The 26,603-nt window shown below is 37.0% G+C and overlaps 1 protein-coding gene across 1 annotated transcript in view; it reads left to right on the top strand.

Annotated features, from left to right (window-relative positions):
• Window positions 1-26,188, top strand: part of LOC126966579 (uncharacterized) — a 121,841-nt gene extending 95,653 nt beyond the window's left edge. Inside the window, exons 14-17 of the mRNA XM_050810714.1 lie at window positions 2,829-2,988; window positions 14,876-15,000; window positions 15,842-16,011; window positions 23,664-26,188. Of these exons, the coding sequence (XP_050666671.1) occupies window positions 2,829-2,988; window positions 14,876-15,000; window positions 15,842-16,011; window positions 23,664-23,847 (639 nt within the window). The 3' untranslated portion in view covers window positions 23,848-26,188. The remainder of the gene's footprint in view (window positions 1-2,828; window positions 2,989-14,875; window positions 15,001-15,841; window positions 16,012-23,663) is intronic.
• Window positions 26,189-26,603: the final 415 nt, after the last annotated feature.

Here is a 26,603-nt window from a genome sequence, read left to right as displayed (position 1 = left end):
ACCATATACATTGTTATATTTAGGTAGACAAAACTTATTTAGGTGGGCTAGTTTCCTCATATTTTGTATTCTTTCAAATTTCTGAATTTACTATTTATTAATTACAATTATTAATTATTATTACTATTTTATTTTTTAATCTAATTTAAAAATAATTCATATCTAGAGATATAAACCATAGAGAAAAGTGCCGAGAACGTTTGTATGAAAAAAAGCTGTTGAAGTTTCCGCTTTATGCTGTAGGATATTCATTTATTAACTAGCCGACCTAAAATTTAGAAATAAAATAAAGTTATTTATGAATTTCTCAAAAATAATTAATAACATCAAGAGTTATTTCGTAATATACTCCCTGTTGTTGACAGCAGAACTGTTAAACCGTGCGTCAATAAAGTCTTTCATAGAAAATATGTCCAGGTTACAAAACAAATATTGAAATAAAAAAAAAGTGTGTGTGTCAGCTCCGACGCACGATTGGAGTTTACTCCTCAAGAACGATTGTCTTTGAACAGGTACTAAACAAATTCAAGTCCAATGGAGTCGGTTACAAACAGACCAGGGGCGTCCATTGGTTTTCCAGCAAGGTAGGCATGAAGATCAAACTAGTTGTAGTTGGGCTTAGTCCGACAGCACTAGGTTTTGAGGTCAAAATATTGAAGTTGTTTGTGTTACCCGTATAGTTTCGGGACCATTAATTGGTCAACCTAATATTTAAGTTTTTATCACTCTAGGCATAAGTACCTAATAATATAAAATTACATAGTTAAAAATTTAGGTATTGCACAGCACAATTTTAATTTAATTAATTATTCATCGTATATTTTCTACAAAATAATTTTATATTGATATGATTTAAATTAAACTTTACAAAAATGACATAGAGTCCGGTTTTTTATTAGCTTCAGAATATGTTAATTAGTTTTCCTATTGTAGCTCCATAACCATAATAGGTACACGTAGTTTTTTTTTAATGATCTTGTTATTAAAATTAACTATGATATATACATATTTTCATTTTTACCGCCCTCTAGCGGTAAAGCCACAAATTGCAATCACTGTGTAGATTTTCTATGCATTTATGATGTTGCATAAATTTAACATCGATTTCACGATCACTAATAAAATATAATATATTGTATTTTGTACTTTCATATTTCTTAAGTCACCAGTAGAGGCAGTAGATGTCTCTCATCCATGATCCAATGTGAACTCTAATTATTGTAATAATATGTGTTTGAAACATTTGTTCAACAACTTTAATCTTAATCCATATAATTTTCAAACTTATAAACTCAAAATACAAATTACATAGTACAATCGGTCTGCTTATCATTCAAAACTAATATATTTTTCTACATATTATAAGTAGGTTTAATATTTAGTAGGTGTTCTTCGTGTTGTTATTTGAAGGTATTGTAAAGTAATAGCGATCGAACAAAATTTTCACCATCACAGATATCTCAAGTAATATTAATTTGTATTTACCTATTTGCCTATATTGAATGCACGGCCCTGAAACAGACATACAGCAGAAGCTAATTAAAGCGTATTAATTAGAAAAGATCGACATCATATGTAAGGGTAAATAAACGCATTAATGAAAATTCTTAAGGAATATATAATATATTTTATTTTATTTACATTTTTACTATTCGACATATATCAAATATATTATATTTAAGTAGATCTTACACGATTTAATCATCATAACTATACAATCGAATCATTAATTATCGTAACTGAAACTACAAAAATAGTTAATAGAAAATAAGTCATAATAACTTTAAAAAAAATATAGATATTAAAAAAATTAAATTTAGGTAGGTTAGGTTAAAAATTGTCTATTTGGCGTGAAATGCACTATAATATATACTCTCCGTGTTAAATTAAACATTTAATTATGTGCATAGCTCATATAAATTGTATGGAGTATATTGAATAATTCAATGTTTAATAAATACAAAGAACACATGTTTATTTTATATTCAATACATGTCATAGTGTTGTAATCTATGAATTGTAACTTACTTAGTACCTACGTGCTTATCAGATTTTCCAGCACTATTATTCACACCATATTATTCCATAATTTATAGAATTTTCACTTAACTTTATGAAAGTATAATAATAAATCAATTTCAATAATATAATAAAGCTTCAAAATACAAGACAGTGAAAGGTGCGCGAGAAATGATGCGCACCAAAAACGTTACTATGAGATTTGATGAGTAGATTTACTATCCATATTTAGGTCCCAAATCGAAATTAAAACTATCATATCTCTCAAGTTGGAACTGCACTGCATGAAGTTATCCCCATTAAAATCCGTTCATTAGTTTAGGAGAAACAATTTAATTAAAAGAAAAATAATTAAATTTATTCAATACTGTCATAATAATTTGTACAACATTTAATACTGGATAAGCACGTTAAAAGCTTAGCAAATTACGTTTGTTATTATTTAACATAATTAGGATTTGTTGTACTTCTGTTGGTGAAAGCCAGGTCAAGCTCCTTTACATAGTTTAAGAGTAGTTACTTGGTATACCAGTCAGAGGCTCCTTTGCTCTTTCTTCTTTTCCTCCTTGCACAGGATGCCGGCTAGATTATGGTTACCACAACGGTTTCAGTCTGAAGGACGTCGTTGCTAGTGAAATTACTGGGGAAATAAGACTTAACATCTTATGTCTCAAGGTAACGAGCGCAGTTGCTGCTCGTCTCGTCCCTTACTTTCATAAAAAAAATACGGTCAGACAGGGAAAAGTAAAGTTGTCTTATAATTTGAATTATAATAAATGAAACGATGCATAAATTGTTCTTTGTTACAGTCTGCCTGGCTGCCTGTAGTTGTTCGTAGTTGGACTAGTCTGAGGTTAGAGTACTCTGTAGCCCACTACACGTACGCGAGTCGAGGGTTCGACTACGCGGCTGCATACAGCTTTAATGACGACGCTATGTGTGGCCAGAGGACGTACACAGTACATTCTGGTAAGAGTTCTACAGAGATATACGACAGTATCAAACATGTAGCTACGTATTTAAGAGAGAATACTGTTGTCTCTTTATTATTCCGAAATCGGCAGTACCCCACGGCACTAGATTTTTCCCTCACCAAGTTCTGACCCTTATTTTGTTTATAAGATGGTTTATTTTACATGGTCTTATAGCTTGTTTCAATAGCTTTCAGATACAATCTCTCAATTCATCCTAATTATAAGCAATCTTGTTACACGTAAAATAAAACGCATTGACAGAACGCTGCGCGAGTGCCAAAATCACGTCAATCTGAGGCATAACGCGCGATCAGTTTCCCGAAATGGAATAGTTATTTATTCAACTGTTGTGTAATAAGGGGTTTTCAAACACGAATGTGGGTGATAATAGTATCACATGAGTGTTTTAATACCTAATTATCACCAGTTGCATACAAGACTTTATCTGCACCCATAATATGAATCCTCTATAAAAGATTCTGAAACAGCTTACTGTTAACATTAAAACAGCCAGTCCTAGTAGTAACTTAATATCATCCATTATTGATTATATACAAATAAGCTAAGTATTTATCACATAATGAACGTATTATTTATTTTAGTAGTAATTTACATTTTGTATAGTGCAATTATTAAAATTCACTTGAATATTATGCTCGTTTGCAGCGTTTAAAAAACTTGAATCGCTCATTTTTTGTAAACAAATCAATGAAAATGGCGGGGATTCGAATAACATACTTTTTTATACAGCGCGCGACGTTCTGGTAGTGTGGAAGACCCGTAAACGAAAATGTTCTTTTTTTGAAATTCATACAGATACCACGCATCGAGCAATAAGAATGTGGCTATCTGTTGAAACTCTTTGCGCATGAAGGGATCGAAAAAAAACAAAGGAGTGTTGTTATGAAATTTAGTACAACATTACAACACTCGTTTGGATGATGTAATGGGACATTGGGTGTTTTAATATTGGCAATAAGCTAACTGTTTTAGAATCTTTAATAGAGGATTTAAAGCATGGGTGTGGATAAAGGTTTATACACCATCATCATCATGCATCAATGAACATTAAATTTCTTTAAGTTCGAAACCTTTTAATCCGAAAATTTATTAGGTTGGCCGCCGTATTGGTAATTTTTTTTTTTTTTTGGATATTTTCTTTCAACGTAAGATCGTCAAATAAACGTACATATGAAATTCGAAAATCGAATACAAATGATCGAACTGCTTCCCGTATAAGGGGCAGCGGCACAGACATATTATGTACCAGTACGGAAACTACCTACAAACGTTCGAAATGACACACTCACACAAACATGCGCATCTACGAGACCCCTAAGCAGTTTTCGTCAATACGAGTCGAGTGTCATCTTTTTAAAAATGCCAGCGTATTGCGTGGTATACGGCTATTTGAACTCGGCTCCATCAAAACTCCAGTTTTCGTTTTTTAAACTATAAAGTAGTAAAGTATATAAGAATGATTTATCAAAAATCAATTATTATTATTATTAGTAGGTATTCGAATTATAAGTACGTGAGATCGATTATAATAAATTAGTGGATATAATTCACAATTTGCACTGCCTAAGATAACGGCTGCAATATTTATTATCATTTTTTTATGATTGTAGTTAAATGGTTTTCTATGATGTTTTTTTATATATTTTTTTTCTGTGGTTGGTGTTTTGTCATGGTTTTCGTGAGTGTTGAAACCAATATGAAAATTCAAGATGGCGGCTGCAAAAAATTATCAAGTTTTTCGTCACGCATGTCGTTTTCATGGTCTTCGAGAGTGCTGAAATAGATACTAGTGTCAGAATGTAAATGCAAGATGGTGGCTGCATGAAAAGTTTTTGAGGATGTTGTGATAGTACTTATAGTGCTGTCAAATAGTAAATCCTAGTTGGAGCTACATGAAATTATCAACTTTTTATCATGGGTATTGTTTTCATGATTCTCGAGGGTGTCGAAGCCGATATTGCTGGACTTAAAAGAAACGAAAACTGAAATAAAACTGTGTCTTCACTGACACTCCCGAAAATGATACCCATATTAATTTTATTGAAAATGTCACATCCGCCATGTTGGATCTTGGAATGGTTGTAATATTTGTAATTCCACTCCCGAAAATCTCGACACTCCTGAAAATCTCGAAAATGATACCCAATTTGATTTTATTGTAAAAGTCACATCCACCATCTCGGTTCTCAAAATAGATGTCATATTTGTTATTGACACTCACGAAAACAATAATTGCCCCGTCTAGACATGTTCGTGAGATGACTGCAGGGAAGACTTTCTTAAGACTATGGTAGAAGTGAAACTTCAACGGACAAAGTTTAAAAAACATATTTCAAAGCTTCCCGTCAGTATTTCAAATAAAATATTTCAACGAAAATAAAAAAAAACCATTCCAAAAAAAATATTTCCAAGAAAAACATTCAATAAAATGCTGTTTAAAAACTTTACATAACAGTCATCATGTAGACTATAATATTGCATTATACACTGTATAGCTATCATATCTACACTATACATTACAATCTTCCGCTTTTTACTTTTTTACGCTCTGCAACGCCTCATAAGGAACTTCGTTCCGAAACTCCTTCTTTAAAGTTCGGTTAGAAAAATAACCTGACAACCCTATTGCTTCAATGGAGTGTACGCACATATAGGTAAGTATTTCATCAACAAGGCTTAGTTTCCGTACTGATATATATGTCTCAGCGGGACAAGTCATAGTGCCATCGACGTTTTTTACCCATTACGTAATTAATAATATGCCACTGATGGAGTATTTATCGAGTATTCGAGTACTCCCTCACTGCCCCTGCGTTAGTAATCGGTTGTTCGTTGCCGGAATTTATTACTTTGATGTTCCACCTCGTATATTCTCGGACATAAAAAAACTCAGCAATGGAACAATGCAACGTTCGTTAACGGGGATTGAAAAAGCAACCCGTTGCTTCTCAGTTTGGCATACAATAAACTTTAAATAGATTTTATTTAGTTTTATGTTGGCGAACACGATAACTGATTTTTTGAAGTTATACTTTTAAGGCGCGTTATGAAAAAATGATGAGAGTGAAATTTTAAAATGCGCGCGCCTCACTGTAACACAAAAGTAACAGGTAGGAGTTAGTTCCTAAATTTTTCTGACGTTTGCGTCATTCGTTATTTTTTTTTTCGATTCTTCGTCCATTATTAAGACAGGCAAAGGGTTCAAGCCCATACAGCTGTATTCATTATTTAATAATTAATTGTCAAAGCCATCTTTGCAAGATTTTTACAAAATTGTTCTTTCTAAAAACACTTTGCTTTTTTACGCCAAAGAAGAAGTTATACACTTCTTGCGTGCAAACAATATTACACACAAACTTTTTATTTCATCGTAACTTTCTTTTTTAAAGTTCCCAATATAAAGCATGAAATCTGTTTTAAGACAGTTCTAATAAACACCTTGGACTCTTTATAGTTTCTGTATATATTTTGCATTAAAACTATATAATTCACCACCGCTTTTCAAAAATATGGTGTAACATTTACGTTACTCATACTATGATTTACGATACGATCGATTTTGAACACAATCAAATACCTAGTTTGTATAAGTTTGCTAATTTCAAGTACACGCACCTAAGTATCGCTGACCTAAGGACAATGAATACTATTCTTTTGTGATACAGTTTTTACTAGTACGAAACGATAGGGTTAATCAGTTTAATGACAGCCACTAAGTTACCTATAATAATGAAAGTTAACTTTGAATAATAATTAGTTATATTGTGTTTAGTTAATTGTATACATTAAGAAGCTGTATAATGGTTGCTTTCATATTTTAATAAAGATTTAATAAAGATCTAGGGGTATGACTTACAATAGATTCTATTCTTAAATAGTTGGTCCTTTAAATATCTTAAAAGTTATGAATAACGTTGAACACATCAGTTATAAATTAATATTTCTAGACATCACTCAATAAACAATACTAATGTATTGTTGCGTAGCAACGCTTCGAAGTATATGACGAGAGTTGTCAAACTTCAAAACATTGTTAATTTCAACAGCTTTTTCAGCAATACTCGTAGCTCAGCGGAATAGTGTTTACTTTAGACGCTGTAGACCCGGGTTCGATACACCTACCAGTGTATGGATTTTTTGGGTTTTGTAAAGTTAAAGGAAATTTCTAGTAAGTTCAGGATCAAATCGAACAGAAAAAAAGGGATGGAAAATGTGTAAGCAGGATAAAAATAGTTAAATGAATTTTCTAGTACAATTTAAATTTAAAGATGGAATGGGAGAATTATTTTGAAAATAGAACGGATCCGGGGGTATATAAGCCGTACTAAGCGTGGCCTACGGCAGTTCTAGTTCTGACTCGAAAGTGTCAAGAAGAAGAAGAAAAGAAGAAGCAGTGAAAAGTGGAAGTGTTCCAAGAAGAAGAAGATAGAAGAGACTTAGTGTTCGGTGCGGTGTGACGCGTTGAAGGTACCGCCGCCCACAAGAGGAACAGCGGCAGACCAGCGAAGCGCAAGTTCAGAAAAAGTGAACGCAAATAAAGACTCGTTCCTATAAGCGGAGTATTATTTCCAATCCCTGACCCACTCCCGTGCCAATTGGTGTCAGAAGTGGGATTGGAAAGATGCCATTAGTGCCCAGGAACGAGAAGGGAGTGACCACGCGAGCGGGAGCAGCTGCAGCGGCAGAGGACGAGTCAGAAACATCCGGCTCTGGACTCAGTGCGACCGTGTCAGCACCGCAGGCTCCTGCCGTAGACATCAGCGCGCTCATGCAGCAGATGGCCGTCATGATGCAAGAACAAGCGCGCCGACAGGAGGAGCAGCTGCGGGCCTTGCAAGAGGAACAAGCGCGCCGACAGGAGGAGCAAGCGCGCCGACAGGAGGAGCAGCTGCGGGGCTTGCAAGAGGAACAAGCGCGCCGACAGGAGGAGCAAGCGCGCCGACAAGAGGAGTAGTTGCGGGGCTTGAAAGAGGAGCAAGCGCGCCAACAGGAGGAACCAGCACGCAAGGCCTCTCCAAAGACATTTTATCCGTTGTGCAGAAAAACTCCATCCGTATTGACGCTGTGGAAAAAGAGATCGCCCGGATTGACAGTGTAGAAAAGAAGATGGACAAAGTTGAAGAGAACTTTCAACAGAAGATGGGAGAGATGGAAGTTACCATTAATCAGCTCAGCGGGAGGGTCGTGTGTCCTTCAGCCAACAAAGGAGTTTCCTGCGGAACCACATCGAGCAGAAATTTAAAAGTACCTCCCTACGACGGCAAGTCTTCCTGGGCTGCCTTTAAGCTACAATTGGAGACGGTCAGAAGAGCCTGCGGTTGAAGTGACCAAGAAGCGCACTTTGCCCTCACACTAGCGCTCCGTGACGAAGCACTCTCCGTATTGGAAGCACTCGGCGCTGGGAAGGAGGAAGTGACCTACACAGACCTTATTGACGCGTTGGAGGCACGCTATGGTGATAAACACCTCGAACATGTGTACCGGGCGCAACTTAAGGACCGCAGTCAAAGGGCCAGCGAAACTCTACAGCAGTGGTCCGTGGAAGCCGAGAAACTAGTGCGTAAAGCATATCAGTCGTCGCCAGCTGCAATAGAAGAAATGTTGCTTCAAGTTTTCATCTATGGAATACGGGACGCCGAAGTTAGAGCAGCCGTACGATTGAGTCATCATACCAGCTTGAAGAAAGCGGTGGCACATGCGTTGGAAGTGGAAGCGCTTCGCCACGATTCTCGGGCGTTGAGACTCCGCAAAATTGTACCAGCAGATTCCAGCCGAAGGCAAGCATATAACCTAGTATGCTATGGTTGTGGGGAGCGAGGACACATTAGGAGCACTTGCCCCAGGCGTGAGAGCATAACGCAACGTAGGAAGGATGCGGCGGTCTCAACATCATCGCTGGAGCAGCAGGAAAACTAGAAAAGGCCAGGGCAGTGGGGTGGGCGCTGGCCGGTAGAAGCAAAGCCCCAAGGATCTTCATTAAGCAGACTTGTGACGGAAACACTTTAGTTATAGAAGGAATGATAAATGGAAAATCTTGCCGTTTCACTTTGGATACGGGAGCCTCACGTACAGTCGTTAGCCAAAGAAGACTAGAGAGCATCGGAAGACGACACATGCGAGAAAATGTAAACTTAACACTCACAACAGTTACCGGCCAGCGCATACCAGTCCAGGGAGAGAAGATCGTGGCCATGAAAATCGAGGATACGTTGTACTGGCAAAAAGTGGTAATCGCGGATATCACAGATGACTGCATCATTGGGTTGGATTTTCTTCGTAATCATCAGTGAAGTGTACCATTGACATGAAACATGGTGTATTGAAGCATGGAGGTGAAGAAATTGCAATAAAAGGCGGAACTGTTGGGAAAGTGTTGTGTTTAAGAGACACTACTTTAAATCCGAGATCGCAGACCCTAGTCCCGGTAGTCCTGCCAAGGGATGACAGAGGAAGACCTTGTAAATGCGCTATAATAGAAAGGGAGACATCGGACACGACATGGATCCCAGCCAGGACTGTTGTGGGTAACTCCCAGATTGCGATGGTTCCCATGTTTAATCCTCATGAGGACAAGCAAATCATTAGGAAGGGAACAGTGATCGGAGCTTGTGAGGAGATAGCTTGGTTAAGAAAGTGTGAAGAAGGGAGGAAGACCGTAGCTGCAAACCAGGATGTGAACATACAGAAACTTCTGGATAGCTGTAAGGACAATCTTACCAAGCTACAGTTAAAAAAAGTGAGAAATTTCCTGCTACGCTACTCCGGGATTTTCTCAAAGAACGACGGGGACATCGGAAGAACTGGTTTGGTGAAACACAAGATTGACACAGGAGACACTGTTCCGATACGGCAAAGACCAAGACGTATTCCGTTTGCACGCGAACAAGAAGTGGAAGACATGATTCGGGATATGAAAGAAAATGGTGTGATAAAACCGTCGTCGTGTCGAGTCCATGGTGTTCTCCAGTGGTTCTGGTGAAGAAGAAGGATGGATCAACTAGATTTTGTGTAGACTATCGGCGTCTGAATGATGTTACTAAGAAGGATAGTTATCCATTGCCAAGAATCGATGACACCTTAGATTCACTTTGTGGCATGACGTGGTTCTCTACTCTGGATTTGAAAAGTGGCTACTGGCAAGTCGATCTGGACCCCAAAGACAAGGAGAAGATGGCTTTTTCAACCGGAAAAGGATTATGGCAGTTCAAAACAATGCCCTTCGGATTATGCAACGCCCCAGCTACTTTCGAAAGGTTGATGGAGTATGTGCTGGCAGGTATGTTGGGAGAAACCTGCCTTGTCTACTTGGATGACATAATCATTATGGGACGAAGTTTTGAAGATCATCTCAAGAAGCTCGAAAAAGTCTTCGCAAAACTGCAGGATGCTAACTTGAAGTTGAGTCCAAAGAAATGTTCCTTCTTTCAACGTCAGGTGAATTACTTGGGGCACGTTATCTCGGAGCAAGGCGTTGCGACGTATCCTGCCAAGATAAGTGCTGTCAAGGACTGGCCGACGCCGACAGAAAAGACACATGTGAGAGCATTCCTTGGACTATGGTCTTATAATCGACGCTTTGTGAAAGGGTTTTCCGATTTTGCTAAGCCCTTACATTGACTTACGGAGGAGAAAAGAGCCTTTTCCTGGGATGAAGACTGCGAAGAAGCTTTCTTAGAGTTGAAGAAACGACTATGTGAATCACCTATCCTCGGATATCCGGACACGGAGGGAAGATTCATAGTAGATGCTGATGCTAGCAATTCTGGAATTGGTGGAGTGTTATCTCAGAAGAAGGGAGATCAAGAAATTGTAATTGCATACTTTAGCAAATCTTTATCGAAGCCGGAGAGAAACTACTGTGTAACTCGTAGGGAGTTACTTGCCGTGGTGAAGATATTACAACATTTTAAAAAGTACTTGTTGGGTCGCAAATTCCTCGTAAGGACTGATCATGCCGCCTTGAAGTGGTTACTAGAATTTAAGAATCCGGAAGGACAAGTGGCCAGATGGATTGAGCAACTTCAAGAGTATGACTTTGAAATCGAACATCGAGGAGGAAAAACTCATGGAAACGCAGATGCTTTATCTAGAAGACCTTGTCCGATGGAATGCAAACATTGCATTCGTCAGGAGGAGAAAGAAAATCCAATAATCCGACTGATCAGAATAGATTCGATCGATGGGAACTGGAGCAACGCTGCAATGAGGAGAGCTCAGGAAAATGATAAGGATCTTCAACCACTTTTACATTGGCTAGCAAGTGGATCACTTAAACTAAAATGGTCTGAAGTGGCTAGACACAGTATGGCTACCAAGCGTCTCTGGGCACAATGGAACAGTTTGGTGATGCATGACGGGTTGCTCTGCCGGAAATGGGAAACCCCGCAAGGAAAGGATTGCCATCTGCAACTGGTCGTTCCCAGGGAGAAGGTGAACGAGATCCTGAGAGCTTATCACGATGGTTCTTCAGGTGGACATTTGGGAATAAGAAGAACTCTCACAAAAATAAAAGAACGATTTTACTGGTTGCATAGCCGTGATAATGTGGAAGACTGGTGCCGAAAATGCAAGAGTTGTGCTGCTGTCAAAGGACCTCAGACCCGGAGCAGAGGAGTTATGAAGTTGTACAATGTTGGGGCTCCGTGGGAAAGAGTAGCTCTGGATATGGCCTGACCGTTGCCAGTCACCAAATCTGGAAACTGTTACATAATGGTGGTGATGGATTATTTCACGAAGTGGCTGGAAGCATTTGCCCTACCGAATCAAGAAGCAGTTACCATTGCGACGAAGCTGGTGAATGAAGTTTTCTGCAGATTCGGTGTGCCTTTGGAGTTGCACAGTGACCAAGAGCGGAACTTCGAGTCACAAGTATTTCAAGAAGTTTGCAAGATCTTGGGAATCCATAAGACCAGAACTACGCCATATCATCCACAGTCGGACGGGATGGTGGAGAGGTTTAACCAAACATTGGAGCGACATCTGGCAAAAGTAGTGGACAGTCATCAGGATAACTGGGATGAGTACATTCCACTGTTTCTTATGTCGTATAGAAGCGCAATACACGAGACGACAACGGTGACTCTTGCGTACGCCAATTTTGGAAGGGAATTGAAATTGCCAGCTGATTTACTCTCAGGCTGTCCACCGGATACTCCGAAAAGTATAACAGAATATGTGGATGAGTTACGGAAAAAGATGGTTGACATCTACGAGGAAATTAGAACAACTGGGCTTAAGGCAAGTGAACGGATGAAGACCCGCTACGATCGAAGAGCTAATATTCCTAGTTTTGAAGAGGGAACCCTGATTTGGTTACATAATCCTGTAAGGCGAAAGGGGAAGTCTCCGAAGCTCCAACCAAGTTGGGAGGGACCATACAAAGTAATCACAAGGATAAATGATGTGACTCTCAGGATCCAGCGTACCCCTCGAAGTCCCCCGAAAATCGTACATGTCGATCGGGTGGCTAAGTACTACGGAAGCAACGATGATCGGGACGATCATGTCTTGGGAGGGGGCAGTGTTGCGTAGCAACCCTTCGAAGTATATGACGAGAGTTGTCAAACTTCAAGACATTGTTAATTTCAACAGCTCTTTCAGCAATACTCGTAGCTCAGTGGAAAAGTGTTTACTTTAGACGCTGTAGACCCGGGTTCGATACACCTACCAGTGTATGGATTTTTTTGGGTTTTGTAAAGTTAAAGGAAATTTCTAGTAAGTTCAGGATCAAATCGAACAGAAAATTATTTTGAAAATAGAACGGATCCGGGGGTATATAAGCCGTACTAAGCGTGGCCTACGGCAGTTCTAGTTCTGACTCGAAAGTGTAAAGAGGAAGAAGCAGAAGAAAAGAAGAAGCAGTGAAAAGTGGAAGTGTTCCAAGAAGAAGAAGATAGAAGAGACTTAGTGTTCGGTGCGGTGTGACACGTTGAAGGTACCGCCGCCCACAAGAGGAACAGCGGCAGACCGGCGAAGCGCAAGTTCAGAAAAAGTGAACGCAAATAAAGACTCGTTCCTATAAGCGGAGTATTATTTCCAATCCCTGACCCACTCCCGTGCCAGTATCAAGAGACCTTTTAATCCTTCTCCTCCTCTACAGTAAAAGCGTCATTATAAAGCTCACTGATACCTAGTCAAAAGCAAGTTGAGGCAGATTTAAGAACACGTTTACAGAACTTTCGAGACTAATTTTCTTATAAATGTTTAAAAAAAATAATTTAATTAAAATAAAATATTGAAACGACCGCCTTATTAACATTCAACATACAAATCACCGCTTAGCACACATCAATGTATATTGTTCTCGACACACGAGGCGTGTCCAAGAAAATTACTTGCCACAACCTAGTTCCACGCGAGCTAGGAAAATGAAAAATCCTCGAAAGTTATTGTAAAGTTCCAATTACATTGTCGCCATTGTCCTGACATTCCATTTTCGAGTTTCGTATTCGTGCGGTCTTTTTGCGAATGTAAATTTTTAAATAGCTTTTGCTGTGACTTTTTACAATTAAACTTTCTTCATTATATGAAAACCTGTAAAATAACGGCTCATGGCTCGTTTTAAATTTGTATTTATATGTCTGGTAATGGCTACCAGTTGCCAGTTGTAATTGAGATTCATCGTGGTCATTATGCTGAACTATAATTCATCTTTTCAAGGATTCTTTTTTAATTAAAATGTTAAGGTTTCATGAATTTTCTATTGTATGGCATTAAAGGCATAAAAGGCATTTATTTTGTCAAAATTCTTCCTTTAGAATTCTTTTTGATGTCTTTTCTAACGCTACCATCGCTTCGGTAACAAATGGCGCTCTGAGAGAGAAGAATCGGTGCAAGAAACTCTGCCAGCTTCTTTTTTTAATAAAATATACAGTAATTTACTGTCATTGTTGTCGCTTTAAAATAATCATAATCTAGACCCAGGCTGGCTGATCACTTAGATATTCAGCTGTTGAGTGGTAGGACTTACGACGGAGCTGTTTTTGTAATGAAACATTTAAATTTATTTATAGATAATGCCTGAACAGTGGATGGGACTTTATTGTAAAAATGTATGTGTGCAAAAAGGACTGATAATGAACAGTCTGAACGATTTTTTTTTAGTTACTGTCTATCATTATCATCATCATCAGCCGAAAGACGTCCACTGCTGGACAAGAGCCATTTACACGATAGTCCCCTATGTCTTAATGTGTGTTTATAATTAGTTGATTTTGTATATTTAAATTTACTTCAAGGTTTACCTTGAGAATGAAGAAATTAGCAGTAACAATTTAACTTTCAATAGACAAAAAGAGACCAACACCTGTCAAATGTTTTTTCAATTATTAGTTAATTTAGACTTTGACAATATTGATACTGACTTGGTAGGAGCGGAAAAATTAACTTAACTTAATAAAAGTTCTTAAAGCCTTGTCGGAAGCGGGCTTTTTATTCAATATTCTGAAATGTAAGTTCTTAAAAAAAAAATATCTGGGCTATGTTTTTCGAGCGGGCGAAGTTACACCAAATCCACATAAGATTCGAGCTCTTGTGGATGCGCCAGCTCCAACCACTGCTACTCAAGTCAGGCCATTTCTCGGTTTGGCTTCAAACTTTCGAAGGTTCATTCCTAATTTTGCAATGCTAGCCGAACCAGCTAGCTAGACGGTAAAGGAAATAATTTTTATTATTATTATTATCATTATTTACAAACATTGTCGCGACAGCATTTGTTAAAATGTCCCTTTATTTTAAGAATCTAATTGAAATGCCACTCCTACGTTCCCCGTCCTGTTTGTACGTGGACGAAGTCGCGGGATATCAGCTAGTCTGTAATATTACTATCGCCCTATTTTCTGAAATAAATTTAACTTTAACAGGTGAAATATCTTCAAGAAATGTTTCTGTCACGGGCAGCTTGAATGAATTCTTCTATCAGCAATGCACATGGGTCCTAGATTCGAACGTCGAGCGACAAGTTTTCATTGACATTTCTTCCGAACAGGTAATATTGCATGTCATTTGTAGCACGAATAAAAATGTGCTGAATTGTAAGCAACTTATCTATAAAAAGTATGTTACTATGTTTTTGGCATAAATTAAATTATGTTGTGTTTTTTATGACAGTAAGGGACGAGCAAGACGTTCAGCTGATGGTAACTGATACGCCCTGTCCATTACAATGCAGTGCCGTCAGCATTCTTAAGAAATCCGATAATTCTGAGCAGCACTACAATTGCGCTTGTTACCTTGGGACACATCAAATACACCATAATTTCACCAGTGAGAGGCACCTTTGCACAGGATACCGGTTAGATTATGGGTACCATAACGGCACCTATTTCTGCCGTGAAGCAGTAATGTGTAAACATTACTGTGTTTCGGTCTGAAAGGCGCCGTAGCTTGTGAAATTACTGGGTAAATGAGACTTTACAACTTATGTTTCGTCGTCATGGTGACGAGCGCAATCGTATTGCCACTCAGAATTTTTGGGATTTTCATGAATCCTGTGCGGCACAGCATTGTTATGGGTAGGGCGTATCGATTACACTTATTATCAGCTGAACGTCCTGCTCGTGTCGTCCCTTATTTTAATAAAAAAAAAAGAATTTATTTTTATTATTTTTAGTCGATTAATCTAATTAATATAATTTTCTGCTCAATGATACATAAAAAAATTATATAATTATAGAGTAAGGGTTTTATGATGTAATATTTATAAAAAAAAAGAAACTGTTTATAACAAAACATAATAATAAATCTCGAAGCACAGTTTCTGCTGATGCACAAGGAATAGATATTTTCTCATTTTCATTCCCCATCTCAGCCATTATTGTATCGTCCAGGATAAATCATGCAGTTCGTGGAATATAACGATACATGAATGGTCTGGAAGAGGCGTCCACACTGACGGTGGATTAGCAGCAACGGCTGGAGATCTACTCTACACGTTCTGCGCAAGAAACAAGAACCAAACATATACGCTCCCATGGCGATTAAATACAGTTGTTATAAGGTAAGTTATTTGAGAGGTTTGCTTAAGGAAAAAGAGTGCAAACATGGTAACCACCGCGAACCATACGAAAAGTTATGAATTCGAAATCCGTAAGCACATTAATATGGGCTACAAAAACTAACTATGGGCCATATGAGGAAGCTCATTGTCGCTCAGAGGGCAATGGGGAGAGCTTAGCTCGGAGTTTCCTTGCGAGATCGAATCAGGAATGAGTAGATCCGTAGGAGAACCAAATTCACCGACATAGCCCAAATTATTGCGAAAATGAAGTGGGCAGGGCACATAATTCGACGGACAGATGGCCGTTGGGACACAAAAGTCCTCACGACCACGTACCGGAAGACGCAGTGTTGGTAGGCCTTGCACGAGATGGACCGACGATCTCGTCAAGATCGCCGGAATACCTTGGGCGAGGGCAGCGCGGAACCGATCGTCGTGGAGATCTTTCTATGACGCCTTTGTCCAGCAGTCGACGTCTTCCGGCTGATTATGATGATGAAACACATTAGTCCTAGGCGGCGGGCGAGATACGAGCGGGGAACCGTGCCACAGTTCAGTAATATTATAATATATAACAGTATTTTAACTTCATACTAGAGCGCCCGATTTGACGCACGCACGCATACATATACACGATTTACACGGCTGCTAAGCCATCTTGGGAAGACAAAACTATTGAGTTCCACGCCGTACGCTGCCAAGCCTGGTCGCTCTCCGAGTAAAATAGGCTGCGCCGCGCCGTTCGCGTCGTAAATCTTTTTGTATCTACCAATAGTAGCGCTCCACCCACACGTAGGTATAAATTTCAAGGACACCGCTGAGTTACGCTACTGGTATATTACTAATATTGTAACCATGGTGAGTATCAGCTGTCAACGCTGCATGTCAGTTCTGTTAGGTATATAGACTTATGATAAGAGAAGAGTGAACAAGAATAATTAATACTTACACCCCGATTACTTTAAACGCGTACTTTCCCGCACGCAGTTATGTTCCGTCTGGATGTGTGGCGGTGCTCCACTATGTACTTTTCAAGGAGCATTCTTCCACGTACTACTAAGCTTTGGAATGAGCATCCATGTGCGGTGTTTCCGGGACGATACGACATGGGTACCTTTAAAAAAAGCGCGTACACCTACCTAAGGGGCCAGCAACGCTCCTGTGATTCCTGTGGTGTTTGAAGAGAATGTGGGCAGCGGTGAACACTTAAGATCAGGTGACCCGTATGCTCGTTTGTCCTCCTTTTTCCATAAAAAAAACGCAGTGTCTACATACATACATATTTTTATTATATTTTACCGATGAAAGGTAAAATTCTGAAATGTTTGTAGTACGCTTATCTTAATGCAAAACCATGACCTAAATATTTATTAATAACTCCACGTTGAAGCATTTTAACTGAAAATGTTAACTTCAAGAAATAATTATTTTAATTGCTTCGCTTGAACGACATCACACTCGACAAATTAAAATAAACTGATCATTATTTATAGTTTTACTACAAACGTTAAGTTCGCCTTTTTTCAATTTCTAAATTGCAAGTTATTTATATTTTCAAGAATTCATATACTTTCTACAATTAAAAACATTCTCAAGTTGGCAAATGCGTCAACATCTCTTAGGATAGCATCGACGAGAACAGGAACAAACTTGTATCTAAAATCGAGACTATGCCATGTAAAATCTCGAAATGAGACCGCAAAATTTAGTCCATTTTAACCCCAAAAATACATAATTTCGTGCGTTCCAGCGAGGCTCTTTGGTGGTTGTTTTTACACATTCAAATATGGTGCACCAACTTCAATATTGTGTAAATACTGATTACCTTGTTTTACCAAAATTTTACACGCATAGATACTTATTCAACCAACCGCATGCGAATCAATTTTATCAATTTATAAACAGCACCCTCCGACAAACTGAAAACAAAAGATTTCATTAAAAAACAAACGACTTATTATTTCTTTATTTTTATTTAATCAATTTACAGCGTTACTTGCCAGTCCCGAAGATACAGTTTTAACTAGTTTCGGGGTCAGAGGTCTTTTAATATCACTGCAAAACCGTTTTTCAATGTTCAATGTATTGTTACAATTAGCGATAAAAAGATGTAAATAATTGGTATTGTGTAATAAATATTGTACATTTAGTAATTTAAGTTATTTGCAGTGAGTGTAAAAGAAAATGAAATAAAGTATAAAGTATTATTATTATTTCCTTTTTTGGTTGCAAATAGTGTGCATCTTATTCTCACTTCGTATTTTGAACGTGCAACCATTTCTTCCCATAGTCATAGAGCAATTATTAAAGGAAACCCAATTTAAAAATACAATTAAATTAGTGTTTAAAATTAAACCCAGCTAGCTCGTATTATAGAAATCATTGCACGAGTATGTATTACGTGTTGAGTTTCCCAAATCGCATTTTAACTCGTAAATCTTCAGCAAAGATTCGCGAGAATAACTTTCGAACTTATGCACTAAAGTGCATTTGTAGAGTGCTAAGTGTGTTTGCGCATTTACTTAGTGTAACTTCAATATCCTGGTGAAATATTCGAGAAATTTCCTCACCTTATTCTTATTTGAGTTTTATAGTCTAACATTTATTTTATGGGTGATATATTATTGCCGAAAGATATTGGCACTTCATATTGTACCTTAAGGTATTCGGTTAAATAATAAAAAAGGTGGTAAGGCGTGTCAATAGCCTGCGCCTTTGTGCAAAAAAATAATCATTTAAGGATCAATAAATAATGGTAATAGCGGTTCAAGTAAAATTTAAACTGTTATACTTATGATGAATCCTCGAAAAGACCAAAACCACAGAATTACACCACAGCAACTTAAGCCCTCGTACCTTGGCTTCTGGTGCTGAGATCGCACAGACAAGAATATGGGAAGATATCGCGTTCACACGTGGTTCTTGTAGTGGCTGCCGGCCGGCGATCCTTAATTCTTATTAATCTACCGTTTGAATGGTTTAATCATAAAAAATCAACATAAAAGATTTTTTAAGACGGAGCGGCGCTTACTCAATGTAATAAGAATGGCTGTCGGTGAGCAAGAAACCTGGTCTCTGCTGCCATCAATTGGCAATGTTGCGAGACAATCCTCAATCAAGTCTTATACGTTTATGGGCGCTGCGTTGTCAGATATTTGCGCGAGGATTCAAAATAGAAGCTATACCTTATAAAAATAAACTTATATATATATGACCAGCTGACCCGACAGACGTTGTTCTGTATATAATAAATAAAATAATGTTTTTATATGAATTTGTCAATAATATATCATAACATCAAAAATTACTTCGTAAAATATGCACCCTGCTGTCGTAATGAAATTGTTTCACAGCAGAACTGTCAAACCGTGCGTCAATAAATTCTCTCATAGTAATTATGTATGGACACATCAAAGGAAAAACAAATTTGTCGTTTTTATTTAATTTTGCAGAATTTTCCTATTTATTCACCTTTTAAACATTCTCTGGGCTTCCACAAATAATTCAAGACCAAAATTAGCATAATCGATCCAGCCGTTCTCGAGTTTTAGCGAGACTAACGAACAGCAATTCATTTTTATATATATAGATTATTCTTATTGTGTATGAAAAATATCTAAAATATTTATGAAGTGAGAGCCTCTTTAACGCCGAGTTGAGCACTTTTCTTGGGATGGGTATATTATACTAATCTCGCGTCAGGACACGTGACCTGATCGAATTCGTAAGACAGTCGTTGAAATTATGGATGAAAGTTGATTTTTCTGAGAGATAAACTTTTTAATGTAATTGTGTAATTGTAATAGTTCTGAAGTGTTTATATGTAATATAAATTGACATTTTTGTCTACGATAGCGCAATAAATGAAAATTTTATTTTACCATATAAATGCTAGTACTTTTTTAATGATAAACAATGAAATTCATGCAAATTATTCTCTAACCATTCCAAAATATTCAAAAATACACAAAGTTAGTGTTCAAGTTTTCAGTTCTGCCGGCATGCCCGAAATGCAACCCGTATTATTTTTTAATATTTAAAAACCCATTGGCGCTTCACCAAAAGTTTCTCTTAAAATACACAAAAATCCAATAGTCAATTTACTGATTTCATTGCAGTTATAAAACTAGATAACTGTCTTATGATTCCATAGTAGTGTTATAATTGCTAAGAGTAAAAATCTTTCTGATACCACAATACTCTGAATTATAAATAACATTGAGACCGTTCAATTACTAGTCGACATCATGGGTTCCGTAACATCATACAAGATATAAAAGCACAACTATATACTTTTGGAAAATAATCGTATTATTTTTTTACTTTACTGTTAGATATTTTGTGATTCCACGGCATGATTTTAATAACTTTTTACTGTAGCCGCTACTAGTTCTTATTTGTCAAAATTTCAGCACTTCAAACATGCATATAACAGTGGATTTTTAGTAAAACAAGTTTCTGTTAGTTACTCTTTGGAACCCTCATATGATGTAAGTGTATTAAGTGCAATATTCTTTAGTATCGTCGATGATCAAAGCTGACGATTGCGAAATATGTAGAACCGTTGACTCCTAAGAATATGTAATTGTACAAGTACAGAAGCCTCACTCTGCAAAATCAATCAAAGAAAAAGGGCTCTTGCGGCCGTACAATACGGTTGTAATTCAGATCGCACAGCGCTATTAACCTACATTTTTATTTACCTAGAAGTTGCCTCTCTTTCTATCGCGTGACTGTTACCTCTTCTGACGTCGTTAGAGTTGTCTTCTTTACCGAAAGCTGTACCTATTTAGTATAAGGTCATCTCATAAAAATAGCTCAGTTTTTTCTATAATTTAAATAGGTATGTAATCGTAATTTTAAATCAATATTGTTTCGTTGCCAACATACATTAGTTACAGATAGTATTGTATGCTTAGATTAGCAAATAAAAAGGTAGCTATCATTAATCTAAATATTAATATTAATAATTAGATTATTTCAGCGTCTTCGTTTAGGAAGCTTTAATGAATTAAATTTGAATCGATGAGCTTTAATATGCTTTGTTTTTTTTATGTTTCTCCATTTTTAAATGATCGGTCGGATCGGTGAAGTAGGTGAATAACAAAGCTCGGGCGTGCGTCGCTGCTCGCTCGTGGGTCCTTACTGGCTGGGGTGCCCGTGTAAGTATTGAAACTTACTGTTTCAATACTTCACGGGGAGTAGACCGGACTGCCACAATGCCGTAGATCTGGTATTAGATCGATCCGTATCCGTGAAAACACGGTTCGAAGAAGTCGTAGAACTATTTTTATGGTAGTCCGCACTAGATCCGGCTTCCGTCAACCGTTAGAAATAGTATACGACTACACCGAACCGTATTTTCACGGATTCGGATCGGACGTTGTGCGAAAGCGCTCTTACAAGAGAGTATGAGCCGGGCCTGTTCCCTAAAAATAGTGTCTGACGAATACATTATTTCTGATTAAGACGACACTAAATGCCAGCGACTTTGAGCGATACGAGTTCACGGCTGCCGGCCCGCCATCTATGTAACAAAGCCAATATTTTCAAAATTCTTGGGTGGAAAACAGTTTATATCCTTACAATCCTCGTTATTCACTACTAATCTGAATAAATGAACCTACACAAAAAAGTACAAGCTATAAGAATAACTTTTCTGAGAGAAGTACCAAAAAAATGCGTCACGCCATGCCAAAAAACTTGTTTAACTTCAAAGAAAAGTGGTAGTTCAAAAAGGCTCGGCAGAGTTAACTATAACCAACAGCAAGCATTAGCAACCTACAAATAAGACTTAAGGATATGTGTAACAGGATTAAGTAGTGTTCATAGCTCGAAATGCTATACTTTCACCACAAAACTTGTCTAAAAAACCATGTTTGCGTGTTTTCTGCTTACTCTTCGCCTTAAACATATTCTGTAAGTAATTAATTCATTGCAACGATTAAAATATGCATGTTTTGAAAAAGGCCCAAACAATAACGGAGATATTGTACACATGTTTATTTAAAACGTTTTATGTTCATTGTGCAATTAATGTGTAACCACAAACCTGCGGTAACGCGAACAATGTAAATACAGATGGTTAATTATAGCATGCATTAATTATCATACGGACATAATTATAATATTCAATACTTGTGGATAATTATACACATGTGAGTAATAATCCACTGATTCTATACAGATTAACTAAATAAATGTACTTACTATTAGTACTTATTTTTTTTTTACATAAGAGAGGATTTAAAATTAAAAAACTGAAAAAAAAGATATCAATGTTGTCATCTTTATTAAACGTACTATTATATAATTGTAATATTAGCTGCAGGGGAGAGTTTAAACCATAATTACTGTGGTAGAATTTAATGTGCATGGGGGAAAAAGTACTAAGCTGACAATTAAAAGCAGGCATATGCAAACGAATTTGTGATAAAATTGAAGGAACGTAGTCCGTAGGGCTATAGGGCTGAAGTCCATATCATAGCTTTAAAGTTTATGTAAACAAAACAATTGTGAAGCATTTCTACGTATTTGCAGAGGTCTGATTTGAAATGTATGTAATCTATTTTCATAGCTATCATTACGGCTATATTTATTGACAAATAAACTTAACTTTGAGTCAGTTCCAAAAGTTCCTCGCAAATCGAGGCAAGAAGTTCCTCGCAAATCGCGTGGCCAGAAGGCTAGACGATATAACATGGTGCAGGAGAAACTTCGCATTTTGACGGGATCATCAACATCAACCCGAACAATTCCTCTGAGCACTCCCCGTTATATGTAAGGTGTAGGCAGAACCCACATTTCTACTCAACGCCATAGTATCAAGCCGGTAGTCGGTAAACCCCTTTTTTTTGGCCTATTCTCAGCTTCAGTTGTTTTGCTGGGATTTTTGGGTCATATAAGAGTAAATTATGGGCACCGTTCATTCTGTTTTTACAAACAATTGCTTTATATAGATAAATTATCGAAGCATCACCTGATTTCATGTTGTAACGAAAGAAACACATTATGTATATTTACGTCTAAGACGTTCCCAATTTTATTCGACGTCCTACGATGTCTCATATATTTGATTTGTCTATTTTTCATCACTCATTCGCTCCACGTGTCAAAACCATTTCAGCATTCCTTTCTCAGTCCTTATCACAACATCTTCTTTCAGACAACAGCGTGCTCGTATTACCGTATTCAGAATTATATCAATTCAAATTCAAATATTTTTATTCAAAATAGGAAGGAACATCACTAATTGTAAGTCAAAAACTACCACTCATTCCAGAACGAATGCCTCAACCTGAGAAGAATGAGCGCAACAAACACAGCGGGCTTTTTTTTCATAAAGTAATATTGTACAATTAAACTTATTATTTAATAGCCTGAGGGCGGTCGCTCCATTCTCAATCTGTGGTATCATTAAGAAAGTCATTTATGTCATAGTAACCTTTACCACACAAACGTTTTGAACAATTGTTTTGGATAACGTAATACTTTTGCTTTAAACATTTTCTGGGATCTTGTTGTAAAAGCATTTAATCAGTCTCACCACACGCATACTACGCAGTGATCGCATCAATTGAAAGCACGATTCGCGTATAACCTTAAATTTGTTATAACGTCTGTGATTTATGCTTTTTTTTATTTATATTTAGATTAGTGGCCTTGTCCCGTCAGCAACCGCTGTACACAATTCGATGGCGGTCACAAGTTGTGCGAGCTAACACCAGGCTGGGACCTCCAACGCCTGCCCCTGCTGCTTCAGCGATGGCTGGTCAGATCACCGTAAACATTCTAACAGTACTAATTGTGTTGTTAATTCTATGTGAAAACATTTAATAGTTTAATAATGAGTGAGACAATCGTAGGTGTAAATAAGTTTTTGTACCAGGCTTATATCGTTACTCAAGAGGTGGAAGAACTGAAGTGTTCGGAATACTGGTATGTCATGACAATACTTGTCGATGATTTGTAAAGAGCAAAACAAGTGAATTGGTATTGAACAATATCCCGGTGTGTTATGAGAGTGTTGAAACACATACTTATCGTGTATCAAATCGTAATTCATCACATTTTAACAATGTTTTGATAAATACTGTTTTGTATTGCTACTTTAAATATGTAGATAATTATTTTCTGCTTTTGTATCGATGTTATTGTACACTTTGGTGTAGACCGTGGTGTTCTTGAGCGGTGACGTTAAATGTAACGTTAATTTGAAAAAGAATAATATACAAATTAACTGTTAATTGCTGAGATTTCCCTCACTCATAACTATTAAATTTACGTTGTTAATAATTATTTAAGTTGTCAACTGTAATGTAGAAGCTGTAGATAGTACCGCAACCTGAGAGTTGAACCAAAATACCAAGATTTGACTAATAAAATGGGGCGTCTCCCGATCACACGCATCGCATTTATTCACAACTCAAGAACCTTGCTGGGGTCTACACCTAAAATATATTCTGTTCTGATTTTTAGATTTTCTTTCTATATACTTATTATTATCGTTCACGTTAGATCCTTGTTGGATCATCGATGCATATTCGATGTTTTAGGTTGAGATTGTGATGGTCGAGCGACCTTACGAAATTTCTAACAAGGATATTTCATAGCTTTCCAAAAATAGGCATAGTCAAATGATTTCATTATTTTACTCTCGTAATAATTATTGTTCTACGATAAGGTATCGTAACTCAAAGATGTGAGGCGATGTCTGGATAAATACTGTAGAATAATTATTCGATTTAAATATTTTGCACAAAGACATTTTCCCACTGAGTTTCATTCGAATTATTTTAATAAAAATTCACATAACTTTTGCTTGTACAGTCAAACTTTACATTAAATTTTCATATAGTGTAAATGAAAGTGAAATAGAAAATAAAAGACATTAAATTAAATACTTAAGTATATATTATTTACATTTAATTCAAATGAAACAAAAATCGTTAACCTCAGTTATTTACCTCAAATATTACCGATTCAAGAATGTACTAATTAGTGTGTTCGATGTAATTCTTGTAGATATATTAGAAAAATGTCAATTATTATGATTGAGGTGTATTTACAAACAATACTTAACTCGATAGCACACTAACGGCTGTTATAATAAGAAAAGAAAAATTGTATACTATACTCTTGGTCGCTCTTATCAACATAATATTATATCTTTCGTGAATATATCCTGGATTTGCATTTCGATACCTTAACTTTCAAGTATATAGACTATGGGATGTCATAGATAGATTGTAACGGTTATTGAAATGCCAAAGTAACGTAATGGATTGACAATTTGATAAATGAAATCGACCTTTTTTTTGCGCCCAAACAAAGGGAAAGGGCTACCCTCCGGGATAACGACGGGAGGGAGGTGGTGAATGCTCATGCATACCGACGCAGCCTAAGTCTGTGTTGGTTATGTGGGACTCGCGTGAAAACCTAGGTGCCTACCCACTAAGCACCACCTGCAGTTGGCTTTGGGCAGGTGCCCTCTAAGCCTTCATCGAAGGCGACCTTCTCTTGGGGAGAGAGAGGCGCAAGCGGCACTCCCTGTGGAGTATCCGCTGAGATAAATGTGAAATCGACCGTGTAGCGACATCACTACAGAGTGCCAAGTGTATGATTTTTTAGCTATTCGATCACGTCGAAAGAGCGCCATCTAGTGACAGCAGAGGAAAATATCATAGCGCTCGCATGGAAAGAACATAGAAAAGCGATGAGCGGTCAATACTCAATAATATGATGGCGCAAATGGCAACAAAGCTGTGACGTTATTTTATTTCATTATCACTCGTCCAATATAGCTCTTTATCAGATTGATCCACAGCGATTATTTGTTGTAATTTTGTAATACAGTGGGATAATGAGGATGATCTTCATAACCTTGAAGTTGAAGACAAAGATTTAAATTTATCAACCTGCTAGTCGAAATGTACAAGACCCTTCTGTCGCACATATAAGCATCTCATATGTGAATCTTACCAGATGCTGTTAGTCGCCTCGGATATAAATAATAACATTTAAAGTATTTGTTTGTAAATACACTACTTGTAGTATAGTAATGCTCACAGTAAATCATTTTGAAAACTATGATTGTATATTTAATAGAATAACTAACTAACTGAAATATAATATTTGGCGTCAGCTGATTATTTTTTTCTCAAAAAAAAGACATGGAGTTGCGTTTCTTAAATGTTTTTTATCAGTGATTTTGTTTAAATTTTCCAATTATAACGCTAATAGTTACCAAAGATTGGTAAGTTAAGTAGCTCTAATTATAATAATAATAGTAATTATTATATGTATATAATGTATAAACAAATTAAATATTGAATTAATTTTTTTACGTGGAAATCTAATTTGTTTTCTAAAAATAAGAAGACAAGTCCCATCAAGATTGGTTCAGCAATTCAGTGGCAATGATCCAGCCACCGAGAGCTAGGTTTTTGTTGTGTATATTTAAAAATGTACAACAACAAAAACCTTTAAAAAAATTTCAACTGTTTGCATACCTTTATTTATTTTCAGTGTGTGTTAAATGTTCCATCTACTTTACTTTATAGAACTCGTGAGGTTTTTTAATAATTTACTTA

Source organism: Leptidea sinapis, chromosome 10, assembly GCF_905404315.1.
Source record: "Leptidea sinapis chromosome 10, ilLepSina1.1, whole genome shotgun sequence".
Lineage (NCBI taxonomy): Eukaryota > Metazoa > Arthropoda > Insecta > Lepidoptera > Pieridae > Leptidea > Leptidea sinapis.
The sequence above is the reverse complement of the archived record's forward strand: the minus strand, read 5'-3'. Positions and strand labels throughout refer to the sequence as shown.